Source organism: Leopardus geoffroyi, chromosome B4 (genome assembly GCF_018350155.1).
Source record: "Leopardus geoffroyi isolate Oge1 chromosome B4, O.geoffroyi_Oge1_pat1.0, whole genome shotgun sequence".
Lineage (NCBI taxonomy): Eukaryota > Metazoa > Chordata > Mammalia > Carnivora > Felidae > Leopardus > Leopardus geoffroyi.
In genome coordinates, this window is record NC_059341.1 from 134,938,357 (window position 1) to 134,952,071 (window position 13,715).

Genomic DNA, 13,715 nt, shown 5'->3' on the forward strand with positions numbered 1-13,715 from the left:
TATTGATTTTTCTGTAGTCTGGCTATTGCTGCTAATGCTTCTGCTCCTGTGACTGTCTTGCTGCTTGTTCTGCTTCTGAGCCTTTCCACCATCGTTTGTAGGAGTATTATGGCTTTAACAGTGTGTGAACTATTTTACCTAGTGGCAGTTTTCAATATATTATATAAAAATTACTCATTTTAGTGTCACTGCCTTTGCAAAAGTCAAATTTTAAAAGGAAAACCAGGTCTCTCTCAGCTCTTTAGAATATGGTGGTGGCAACACTCTTTTCCTTTATCCCTATTAAAGCTTTTATGATGTTGACAAGTTTAACCTGCTAGAGTGGCTCCTCTATGGTCTTCTGGCCCTCCGGATGTGCATGTCAGTAGTTGGTGAGATACCTCTGCATTGTTTGTTATGGAGTTGATGGATGCCAGCCATTCAGCCACCCTCTTCTTTAAAGAGGTCTTGACAGGTGAAGGAGGGGAAAGCGATAGCAGTAAAATGTAATGTGCCCAATATTATAAAAAAAAACAGAGCTTGAACCTTGCTCATTGCTATGGAACTTGCACTTTGAGTGACATCCAGCATTTTTCTCCTCGGGGAAAGCAGTCTTTTTTCATTTTTTCTCCACTTAATAGAAGGGTCTCTTTCAGTCCATCCATATTTTTTATTGGCTTAGAGCTGTGTGGTCTATTTTTTATCTAAACTAATTTTTATATTACATTAGCATACCAGTTACATTTGACTTTCGTTTAGGAATTCAAAATCAATGGTACCAGAAGTGGAATTTGACAAGAAAACCCTAAGATTTTAATAAAATGAATTAAAAAGGAATAAGCAAAGCAAACTTATTTTGTGATACTCCAGTTGTTTAGCACCTGTTCTCTCATAGCAGACAATGGATTATTTGGGATTGATCATCTGACTTGACGTTATATGCTTGCGAAATTTTTACCAACTCAAAATATTCTTCTAAACTTCCCATTTATTTCTTCCCCACCTGGTTTTCTTCAAGTCCTACACAAGTGAACACGAAATCTCCAAATAATAAAATTAGAGGCTGGAAAAGTATTGGTCAAATCTTCAGGAACCCTAGTGCCAAACATTTTGTAGGGAACTGTTAGAAAGTAAAAGACACTGAATTTGGCAGAATCGTTATGCATTTCTGCCCCTTCCACTTGAAGTTTTTGGTCTTGAAAGATTTTGTGGTGATTATTAGGTTTTATTAAGCTGAATAAATTGAGAGTAGAAGGATCTGAAGGCCGCTCTACTTAAAACCATGAGAAAGGTCAGGTTTCCTCACTTCCTTTATGCAAATAGCAGAGTATAATTTTTTTTGCTCCTATGTTAGCGTGACAGGAACCAGAGGGGGTTATTATGGTGTCATTTTTTTATGTTCTGATTGGGGAGACCCTTTGTTTACCACAGAGACCATTTCGTTTGGTCTGTATCATTTAATATTTGAGCACATCCACCATTTTTTGTTTTACATAATGTGTACATTGCACAGAAATGAGAAAGTACTAACCAGGAAAAAGTTTAAAGTACTGGACGTTTCCATGACGAGAATGAAAAGTCGACATGATATAATAGTGGTAGAATTTTCTGTTTCCAGAGTTCAAGCCATATTTCCTACTCCGGATCCTGCTGCTTTAAAAGACAGACGGATGGAAAACTTAGTTGCATATGCCCGGAAAGTGGAAGGAGACATGTACGAATCTGCAAATAATCGGGTGAGTGTCTATTTTTCTACATAAAGTCGGAAATAGACCTATCCTAGTTGTTTGTTTCTTTTCGTAACATGTACAAACAATACCATACTTTAGAGGATACCCTTCAGCTGTCCTTAGTTTCACTGCACAGTCAAGATAACAAAGCAATTTTCTTCAGGCGTATGTCATCAAGAATCTTACGTTTTTCCTCTTAATAATCCAGTGTACTCGTGTGGCACTTTATCTGGGTTGTCCTTCTGTCAACTTCAAAAGTGGTTGAGCTGTTACCAGCTCTGTGCTATTTTCACTAGAATAATGGTGAATCAGCTGCTTAGTATGTTCATCTCAAGTAGTATTCCATTTTCTCTATATCAGTTGAACATTCTTCTCTAAGTTGGCACTTTTCCAAAATGTAGCCTATTCTTTGCATGTGCCATAAATTGCCAGCATATATTTCATTAACCTACTTTGAGAGGTCATGCTTTACTATGTAGCTTCATCACAAAACTGCTTTTCACATGATGATTCCAAACGAACTCACATCTGGGATGATCTAAGAAAGTAGATTTTTATGGTGGTTATATCAGAGGAGAGGCGGGGGTGGGGAGGATGGGTGAAATAGATGTTGCGGACTAAGGTATGCACTTGTGATGAGCACCAGGTGACATATGAAGTATTGGATCACTACATAGTACACTTGAAATTAATATAACACTGTATATTAACTAACTGGAATTAAAATAAAAACTTTTAAAAGGGGAATAGATTTTTCCCCTCTTTGGGTTTCTCCTTATATCTGTAAATGAAGCTAATATCTGTTCTTTGTTCATTTTTTCTGTTACCTAATAGTAATTCCTCTTTTTTCCTTATCTGTGTTTTATTTTCAAAATTCAAAAAGGCCGAATACTACCACCTGCTAGCTGAGAAAATCTATAAGATCCAGAAAGAACTAGAAGAAAAACGAAGGACTAGACTACAGAAACAAAACATGCTACCAAGTGCTGCAGGCATGGTACCAGTTTCTATGAATCCAGGGCCTAATATGGGGCAGCCACAACCAGGAATGACTTCCAGTAAGTGCTTTTCATTATAGCTGTTTTGGGGAAGAAAACGGTAATAAAATGTTTTCTAGCCAAAGTCACTAATTTGCATTAGCTTGCATAACTTTTCTAGAGTGTTTGAGTGACCCTTTTTTGCCTTTGCAAAGAAAATAATTCAACCCTTCATAAGAGCAGTAATTAAGCAGTATGTTTAAGATTTCTGGTCATAGTGCTTAACGTGTTTTGATCATCTGGCATCATTTTTAGAAGCCCAAGATACTCTTCTCTCTGAGTGAACACCTAGAAAATGGTAGCCTACAGGCTTATATGGACTTATATTTGGTAGGCAGCCAGTGCTGAACAGGTTCAGAGGCCCCACCAGCTTTCATACATCCTAAACAAATGATCAACACTGTGTTCCTTAACATTGTCACGCTTTCTTCTTGATACAATATGTTTGAAGGCTAAGAACTGTTTTTCAGAAGCATTTAATTTTTGTTAATATTTGAGAGACAGAGTGTCAACAGGGCAGGGGCAGAGGGAAAGGGAGACACAGAGTCCACAGCAGGCTACAAGCTCTGAGCTGTAAGCACAGAGACTGATGCAGGGCTCAAACTCATGAACCGCAAGATCATGACCTGAGCTGAAGTCAGATGCTTAACCAACTGAGCCATCCGGGTGCCGCCCCTAGAAGCATTTAAAAATTCATCTTGAGGGGCGCCTTGGTGGCGCAGTCGGTTAAGCGTCCGACTTCAGCCAGGTCACGATCTCGCGGTCCGTGAGTTCGAGCCCCGCGTCGGGCTCTGGGCTGATGGCTCAGAGCCTGGAGCCTGTTTCCGATTCTGTGTCTCCCTCTCTCTCTGCCCCTCCCCCATTCATGCTCTGTCTCTCTCTGTCCCAAAAATAAATAAACGTTGAAAAAAAAAAAAAATTAAAAAAAAAAAATTCATCTTGAGGGGCGCCTGGGTGGCTCAGTCGGTTGAGTGTCCGACTTCAGCTCGGGTCATGATCTCACAGTTTGTGAGTTCCAGCCCCGTGTCAGGCTCTGTGCTGACAGCTCAGAGCCTGGAGCCTGCTTTAGATTCTGTGTCTCCCTCTCTCTCTCTCTCTCTCTCACTGCCCCTCCACTGCTCATGCTGTGTCTCTCAAAAATGAATAAACGTTAAAAAAAAAAAAATTAATAAATAAAAATAAATAAATAAATAATAAAAATAAAAATTCATCTTGACAGTTTTAGTATTCTGGTATAGCAGCCTTCTCAACTTAGTGAATTAACCAGATAGCCAAGATGATTATGCATTGCCTTATTCACTGACTGATGACAAGGTTTCAAGCAGTGACATAAGGAGTTAGGTACACAGTGATGAGGAAGAACACAGGCTATATTAAATGATGTGAGAAAGGCTATGATAGCAGAAATTCTGTATATCTTGAGTCAGGGAAAGCCGATTACCTGTAGATAGTGCCAGCTGAGTGAATAGGTACCAACTCATGCCAGGATTTTTGGTGGGCTCAAAATTCATCTCCCTCAGGCCTCAAAGTAGTAAAATGGAGAACTGCTGGTTGCCACTTGCCTTTAGCAGCTCCGTTTGTTAACTGCAGTGTTCTCATTGGGCCATGGTGGGAGAAGAATTGAGAAGAGGAACAGCATTTCTGGCAGAGAAAGAGTGTACAAGGAGGCCCACTGACAAAGGAAAAGCAGCTGTGTTTTGAGTAGGTAGGAGAGCAGATGTTCAAAAACAAGAAAGTCAAGAGTGGATTCAGTGCTGATGGTCTAAACCAGGACAGCACCTAAGGTATAGAGACAGGTGGGCAAACCTGAGACACTTGGGTGCAGTAGAGCTTTCTGGAGTTCGTTTTCTGGTAGTTTTTGTCTGGAGAAATTGGAGCCAAGTTTAACGTCTACAGATACTAAATTGTAGTGTCGTGGGGGTGGAAGCAGTGTGGTAGGGGTGCAGGCAGGAACCAACGTTAATGGAACTGAATAGCCCTAAGGATATGTTGACCTTTAGCTTCTACTAAATCTGGCCTTGTGTAGAATGAGATCCCCACCCTATCCCATATGCAAATTGTAGAAGAATGAGAAGTTTTAAATTTTAAGCTAAAAATTGAAAGTAGTACACAGAATGTATAGAAGAAAATATAAAACAAGAAACGTCTTTAGATACTGCCTAGAAGTTTTGAGGAAAAAAAAAAAATGACAACAGAAGATACCATAAGTGTAATTAACAGACAAACCAAGGAAAGTATTTTCAGTGTTAAAGGTATAATTTCCTTAGTATATGACTTGGTGGGAAAGATGAAAAATGGGAAAAGGAAAGAACAAGTAAAATCAATATGACCTTTTGGCGTCTCTAAAGGTTAGAGTGGGTGTTAATGACTGTATGGTAACATGGTTCTGGAATATGCTGTTGGTAAGAATTTAAATGTTTTTTTCATTACCTTAAATCCAGTTGTTACATTTCTAGAAATACAAAGTAATGTACAGTTGCGTAGAAATATTCACAGTAAAGGGGCGCCTGGGTGGCGCAGTCGGTTAAGCGTCCGACTTCAGCCAGGTCACGATCTCGCGGTCCGGGAGTTCGAGCCCCGCGTCAGGCTCTGGGCTGATGGCTCGGAGCCTGGAGCCTGTTTCCGACTCTGTGTCTCCCTCTCTCTCTGCCCCTCCCCCGTTCATGCTCTGTCTCTCTCTGTCCCAAAAATAAATAAACGTTGAAAAAAAAAAAAAAAAAAAGAAATATTCACAGTAACGTAATTTATACTATTGAAACATCCGACAAGATGTTTAGAAACATCCTAAAAGTGCCTCCAGTATTGCACTGCTAAAGTAACCATACACTATACACTAGAATATTTTGAGGCTTCTCCAGAGCATCCCCTTTTTACCCAGGCAGTTGAAAGATTGAACAGATTTAACCAACCATCTGGAACCCTCCACTTAAAGGTGAAGGGCAAGGTGTGGCTGCCAGAGAAACCCCTCTAAGGTAATACCACCTACCCTCTTGAGCACATAGCACACACACACCCTGAGGGGATCGCTCCCTACACAGAGATAAAGGAATTCCTCCTGTGGTCCATGTAGATAATTACAACTGCAAGGGAGAGTTATTACAGAAAAAGGAAATTTTCAAAAGAAAAAATTACTATACACAGACATAAAAAGACAGCAGGGGATGGAAAACGAAATGGGAGAGTTGACTCAGTTTAAAACCAGATTAGCAATAACAAAACACAGAAGATAAGAATTAAAAAACGGCTTAAAAAGATACTAAATATGAGGTGCCTGGCTAGCTCATTCGGTGCAGCATGTGACTGTTGATCTCAGGGTCATGAGTTTAAGTCCCCACATTGGGTCTTAGATCTTAAATTAAGAAGAAAAAAATCGGGCACCTGGGTGGCTCAGTCAGTTAAGTGTCTGACTTCAGCTCAAGTGATGATCTCACAGTTTGTGAGATCGAGCCCCACGTCGGGCTCCATGCAGACAGTTCAGAGCCTGAAGCCTGCTTCAGATTCTGTGTCTCCCTCTCTCTTTCTACCCTCACCCCTTCGTACTCTGTCTGCCTCTCAAATAAACATTTTTTTTAAAAAAGTCAGTAGAGAGATGATAGATATATAGAAAAAAATTTGAGAGATTCAGAAACCCAATGTTAGGTACTATTATCCCCATTTTACCAGTAAGAAACTAAGGCATAGAAAGGTTGCCTAACTTGCTATGGTCACACAGTTAGTGAATGGCAGAATCAGGAGTCAACCCTCCCCCCCCCCCCCCCCCCCCAGCATTTTGTCTTCCCAGTCTGCTGTAAATCGTTAAGATATGTTAAATAAAGAAAATTGTAATTAAAAAGTAATAGAAGAAAGTTTTCTTGAAAGAAAAGACAATTGCCCAACCAAACCTAGCTCATCACTGTCTTAAAGTAGATGATGAAACATCCAGAAAATAAAATCAAACTATAAAGAAAAGGAATGATTAATTTGATTAGGTTAAAAAGCCCAAAATGCACCATAAGGAAGAAACTAGTTTAATAAGGTAAACATATATGCACCCCCATGTTCATTGCAGCATTATTTACAATAGCCAAGATATATCCATCGATCAAGAAAATGTGTGCTCAGGCACACACACACACACACCCAGAGTACTATTCGGTCATAAAAAAGAAGGAAGTCTTGCCATTTGTGACATGGATGGAATTTTTTTTTTTTTTTTTAACGTTTATTTATTTTTGAGACAGAGAGAGACAGAGCATGAACGGGGGAGGGGCAGAGAGAGAGGGAGACACAGAATCTGAAACAGGCTCCAGGCTCTGAGCTGTCAGCACAGAGCCCGACGGCAGGGCTTGAACTCACGGACCGTGAGATCATGACCTGAGACGAAGTCGGCCGCTTAACCGACTGAGCCACCCAGGCGCCCCAACATGGATGGAATTTGAGAGCATTATGCTAAGTGAAATCAGTCAAAAAGACATAGCATATGATTTCCCTAGAATTTGGAATCTTAAAAAAAATGAGTTTCTAGATAACAGTTTGGTGGTTGCCAGAGGCAGGGGCGGGGAGGGATGGCAGCGGTATGGGGTGGCTGAAATATGTAAAAGAGATCAAAAGGTTCAAACTTGCAGTTATAAATAACTCCTGAGGATGTGTAATATACAACATGGTGACTGTAGTTAATAATACCGTAGGGGCACCTGGGTGGCTCAGTCGGTTAAGCGTCAGGTCATGATGTTGTGGCTCATGGGCTCAAACCCCACATCGGGCTCTGCTGACAGCTCAGAGCCTGGTGCCTGCTTTGGATTTTGTGTGTCTCTCTCTCTTGCTCCTCCCGCACTTGTGCTCGGTCTCTCAAAAGTAAACATTAAAAAAAATTTTTTAATGTTTTTAATAAAAAAATAATACTGTATTGGACATTTGAAACTTGATAAAAGTGTATCTTAAAAGTTCTCATCACAAGAAAAAAAAACTTGACAAAGACATACTGTGGTCATCTTTTGTAACATATAAATATCAAATCATGTACGCTTGAAACTAATGGAATGTAATACCAATTATATCACAGTTTTCATACTCATTTAATGTGATATACTGAGTATGATTTATTTCTATCTCATTTGTATATTTGCATGAGAAAATGATTACGGGTAAGAGGAAGGAATATAGAAGACTTGAACTTTCCAATTTTTATATTTCTGTAAAGTGTGTTTTGTTTGCAAAGGGCATGCATTATATAATCAAAGGGTGGCTATGGTAGGTATTTGTATTGGCCTGGAAAGATGTTTATAATAAGTGAATATAAGCAATATACATTATATGTAATGTGAAAATGATGAACCTAATTATTAATGAGGTTGAATAAGTGGCTGACTTCTCAATTTTTTTTTTTTTTTTGCAAACATAAAAACTTTGAGAGTTGATAAGTATGTATATTATCTGTGTGGTTGGACGGGAGGAGGTGTTGTTTTTTGAGAGAGCACATGCACCAGCAGTGTGTGTGTGTATGTGTGTGTGTGGAGAGAGAGAGAAAATCCCAGGCAGGCCCCACACTCATCCCAGAGCCCAGTGTGTGACTTGATCTCATGAACCATGAGATCATGACCTGAGCCAAAATCAAGAGTTGGATGCTTAACTGAGACAACCAGGTGCCCCAATGCTAATTTGTTAATATTGGTTGCTTGGGGGGGTAGGGGGTGGTGATAGGCTTACTTGGATATATTTAGTGTTGGGTGTTATAAGGAATTCAATCTAGGTGTGTATTTTGCCTTGGGGTATTTATCTAGATGTGAATGATAAACATTTTAATTAATGGTTTCATATGTATATGTATATATACATATTTTTTATCTAAATAAAAATTGTCATCAAAATGTTCTTCAGATGTTCATCATATGTTCCTTATGATAAAATTTTTTCAGAGTTTTTTTATTTTTAACATCTATTTATTATTGAGAGACAGACATAGAGCATGAGCAGGGGAGGGGCAGAGAGAGGGGGAGACACAGAATCCGAAGCAGGCTCCAGGCTCTGAGCTGTCAGCACAGAGCCTGACACAGGGCTCAAACTCATGAACTGTGAGATCATGACTTGAGCTGAAGTCAGTCGCCCAACTGACCGAGCCACCCAGGTGCCCCCCCTTATGATAAAATTTAAGAGCTGCCTCCTGGGCCCACAGTAGGTTTCATTGCACATTTATACCATGCAGTCAGTAAAAACCATCATGTGCATTATAGTTGTAAATGAAAGTGAGCCAGCTGTAGGCAGTAGAATTAGGTTTTTGTTTTTTCATCTGAATATTTTCATGTATTTGAAAAGATTTTGCATAGGGGTGCCTGGGTGGTTCAGTTAAGTGTCCTACTCTGGATTTCAGCTCGGGTCATGATCTCACCGTTCATGGGTTCAAGCCCCACATTGGGCTCCACGCTGACCATGCGGAACCTGGTTGGGATTCTGTCTCCCTCTGTCTCTACTCTCCACCACCACCACCCCCGCCCCGCCTTGCAATAAATAAACTTAAAAAAAAAAAAAAAAAAAAAAAAACCACTTAAAAATATATAGATTCCTGGTTTCCTTTAGAGATGGAAGGATCTAGCATATTTGGCCCTGTCTTCCCCACAGCAGCACCACAGTCTCTCACTAGAGTAATGGCTGCTTGTCATCATAGTTGTGCTTTTCCCACTTCATCTCAGTTGCTCCCTTTTCCCTGTTTCAGATGCCTGGTCTTTCCCACTGACTGGTACTGACTGCCTGGTCTCTGCTGGCATTTAGCTTGCAACACTTATCTATGTTATTGACAGGGAAAAAGTTCCTTGTATATTAAGTGAAAATTTTGCTTTTATATAAAGTGTAGATGAATATACATGTGGAAAATTAAAACTATACAGGTTTATCTCTATTCTCTAATTTTTATATAGTGAACATAGGGTATATATGTAATTTTTAGAAATCTTGCACAATTGTGGATAAAAGAGTATATGAATAAATGTTCAGAATTCTCTCCAGTATTCAATTTGACTGTATTATAGTTTTATTAGGAGCAATATTCGTGGCAAATCTTGATGGATTTAGTTAACTTGAATTGCACTAACCCACTTAGTTGTGTGATCATTTCTGTTACTAGTTAGTATAGCACACTGTAGGCTTCTCTTTAGAGCGTAGTCATCACAAGTGTGTCTGAGATTTGAGTGCAGTAGCACTTTGGGTCAGGAGGTGTCCAAGGCAGAGTTGGGTCACTACAAGCATCCTATCTTTTCCCACGGTGCTATAGAAATATTATTTGATCTACACGATGATGTGGAGAAAAGTTGGAAGGTCTATGCTAGAAGATGTGCAGATAATCCTTGAAAATACTAGAAATTACATACAGTTGACCCTTAAACAACCAAGGGGTTAGGGGCGCCAACCCCTGCACAGTTTAAAATCCACATAAAACTTTTGACTCCCAAAAAAATCTGTTGACCAGAAGCCTTAGGGATAACAAACAGATAACACATATTTTGCCTGTTAAGTATGTTAAGTACTGTGTTCCTAGAGAAAAATAAGCTACAGGAAAGAATCATAAGAAATACACATTTACTAAAAAAGTCCACATGTAAGTGGACTTGGAGAGTTCAAATGTTGGTCAAGGGTCAACCGTGTTTACATTTTGATGTCTTTTTTAATTCTTTCTACTTTTGTATTTAAGAGGTGTGCACAATATGTAGAGCAATAGAGTACCTGAATTATTTAAAGTCAGTGTTCACAATGGGTTTGTGCGCATAAAAACACCTATTATTGGGGTACACAATCAAATCTGGTCACTGAACAAAATCTGTAGCTATCTGTTGAAGACATTCTCCTGCATAACAACTTAATTCAAACAGTTTAGTCAAATAGTAGCACATTAAATGCTATAATAGCCTTTCTCTTTTCTTTAAAGTTAAGAATTTACATTATTTTCTTGTCAACACTGAAAGAAAGCATAGGGTATACTGTAATTATTTGGAGGCTTTTCTTATATTCCAGAACTAACAGTTTTCTTCAGGTTCTTGTCTAAATTCATAGCTTTATTCTTTGGAGATTCAGGCTGAATTTTTCAAGATACTACTAAAGATATTTTGTGTTTTGTTTTTTTTTTAAACAAAAGTGCCGCTTGCCAAAGATGATTTTTCTAACCATTTCTCTATTCTACCCTAGATGGCCCTCTGCCTGACCCATCTATGATCCGTGGCAGTGTGCCAAACCAGATGATGCCTCGGATAACTCCACAGCCTGGTAAGTTATGAAAGAAATCCATATGTTTATTTAACCATGGCTTTTTTTTTTTTTTTTCTCCCAGAGTAAGCTCCACGTCTAACATCCAACATGGGGCTTGAATTCATGACTCTGAGATCGAGAGTCCCATGCTCTACCAACTGAGCCAGCCAAGTGCCCCTCACCATAGCTTTTTTATTTTCAAAGTTTATTTGTTTTGAGGGAGAGAATCACAAGCAGGCTCCACACTGTCATCGTGGAACCCAATGTGGAGCTCGACCCCACAGACTGTGAGATCGTGACCTGAGCCAAAATCAACAGTCAGATGCTCAACCGACTGAGCCACCAAGGTGCCCAACCATGGCTTTTTAAAACAGTCTCTGGTGTACTATAAAATTATTCTTGGGGCGCCTGGGTGGTTCAGTCGGTTAATCATCTGACTTCGGCTCAGGTCATGATCTCTCAGTGTGTGAGTTCAAGCCCTGTGTCAGGCTCTGTGCTGACAGCTCAGAGCCTGGAATCTGCTTCGGATTCTGTCTCCCTCTCTCTCTTCTCCTCCCCGATTTGCACTCTGTATCTCTCTCAAAAATAAAGATTAAAAAAAATTTTTTTTTAAATACTATTCTTGTCACCTTAATTTCTGCCTCAGCCCAGCAGCGTGTATCCTACTCGAGAAATCAGAACATATTTTGGATTTGGAGACCAAGGAGAAAGGAAGGGTGTGGAACACAGTTTGGCTGGCAGGTGGCAAAGACATGAAATGGTCGAGCATCCATTTAAAAACAACCAGTCCAAGGGCTCCTGGGTGGCTTAGTGGGTTAAGCGTCCAACTTCAGCTCAGGTCATGATCTCACGGTTTGTGAGTTTGAGCCCCGCATCAAGCTTGTGCTGACAGCTCAAAGCCTGGAGCCTGCTTCAGATTCTGTGTCTCCCTCTCTCTCTGCCCCTCCCATGCTCATGCACTGTCTCTCTCTAACTCTCAATAATAAATAAATGCTAAATTTTTTTTTTTTTTTTTTTTTTTTTTTAAACTGGTCCAGGCACCTAGGTGGCTCAGTCGGTTAGGTGTCTGACTTTGGCTCAGGTCATGACCTAATGGTCTGTGGGTTCGAGCTCTGTGTCGGATTGTGTGCTGACAGCTTGGAGCCTGGAGCCTGCTTCGGATTCTATGTCTCCCTCTCTCTGCCTCTGCCTATCTTTTGTGCTCTCTGTGTCAATAGTAAATGCATAAACTTAAAAAAAAATTATTAAAAATAAATAAAAACAACTGGTCAAGATGGATTTTATTCTAAATTGTAAAATTTTATTCAGAGACCTTATGTTAAGTAACAGTGTGGCTATAAATGGAACCAATTCATTCACAGTTGAAAACTGGTTCCTTTATTTGTCCTGATAAAATGTCACAGAATCAGAATTCTGTCTTTAGTTCTCCAATTCCATGAAGGCATTCAGATCTAATATTTTGTACTTACTCACAGGTATGAATCAATTTGGCCAGATGAGTATGCCCCAGCCCCCAATTGGACCCCGGCAAACCTCTCCTCTTCAGCACCATGGACAGTTAGCTCAGCCTGGAACTCTCAACCCAGTAAGTTTGACATCTTTGGGTAATTATCTTGGCCTTTAACATTTAAAAATCCTTTTTATCTGTTTGTACTTTGTAAACAATGCTTATAGTTGCTTAAATAGCTAATTATAAGTGAGTAACTTTAATCCAGATTTTTATCTTTAATTCTATTGTATTTGGCCTTTATTATACACTTAATAAATGATTATATATGTGTTTTGGAGTTGAGGGTAGTTATTTTTTTAAAGTGGAGTAGGAAAAAACTAAACCATATACCATAATTAGGCAGGCAGTAAATACTAAAATCCCTAATTTTTATCTATCTCTTTTACCTATAAATTGTTTTTAGAAATGTATCCTAAAGAAATCATCACTAAGATACCAAAAGGATATCATTTGGAGAAAATTCATGTTAAGCATCTTGTATACTCTGTTTTTGGGGGGGGGGGGGGGAAGTGGCATCCTGAATGTGCAGTAGGGGATTCAGGTACATTCATAAATTGTAATGCTCTACAAGCAATAATTTCAGAACTTACATGTTGGCATAAAAGCTGTTTACAGCCTTAAATGAAAAACCAAGTTTCTAAAGTGTATGTATTATAGGATCCAATATAGTTAACTCTCTTGATTATAATCTGTGTAAAATAAACACTTAAAAAATTTTTGTTTCCAAGTACTATTCATAGTCCTAGTACTAGAAAACTCATAAGAGCATCCAGTCACCTTTCCCTGGAGTCTCATTGTTTAGTAGTCTGCACACTTTGATAGTCCTCTCTCTTTTATAATGCTCATCAAACATACAGCCTACCCAGGTAGGAAACTGTCTTTTGCAAGAACGATGGAGGAACAATTGCTTGGTTCTAGACACTGGAGAAGAGGGACTCTGAGCATCTCACTGCTCCTTATGCAGTCCACCTTTCCATGTTAACCCCAATCCTAGCCCTTTGAGAATTAGCTAGCACCTCTAATCCTTGAGCCATTTTGGAGTTGTCTAGCATGTCTTGGTGCCATACTGCCATCGTTATAAGATAAATATCTTATTGTTGTGCCAATGCTGTATACAAAAGCTGTGGCTGAACTTGGTAGCATTCATGGTCCACAAATACTTGAGGATTGTTACTTTTTTTTTTTTTTTTTTTTTTTTTAATGTTTGGTGAAGTTTTTGGCCTTTGGTATTTCATAATTTCTCTCTCT

At 39.3% G+C, this 13,715-nt stretch overlaps 1 protein-coding gene across 1 annotated transcript in view; it reads left to right on the top strand.

Annotated features, from left to right (window-relative positions):
- EP300 (E1A binding protein p300) overlaps positions 1-13,715 on the top strand; it is an 84,830-nt gene that overhangs the window by 42,068 nt on the left and 29,047 nt on the right. The window contains exons 9-12 of the mRNA XM_045465958.1: positions 1,598-1,715; positions 2,593-2,767; positions 10,898-10,975; positions 12,433-12,542. Coding sequence (XP_045321914.1) covers positions 1,598-1,715; positions 2,593-2,767; positions 10,898-10,975; positions 12,433-12,542 — 481 coding nt within the window. The remainder of the gene's footprint in view (positions 1-1,597; positions 1,716-2,592; positions 2,768-10,897; positions 10,976-12,432; positions 12,543-13,715) is intronic.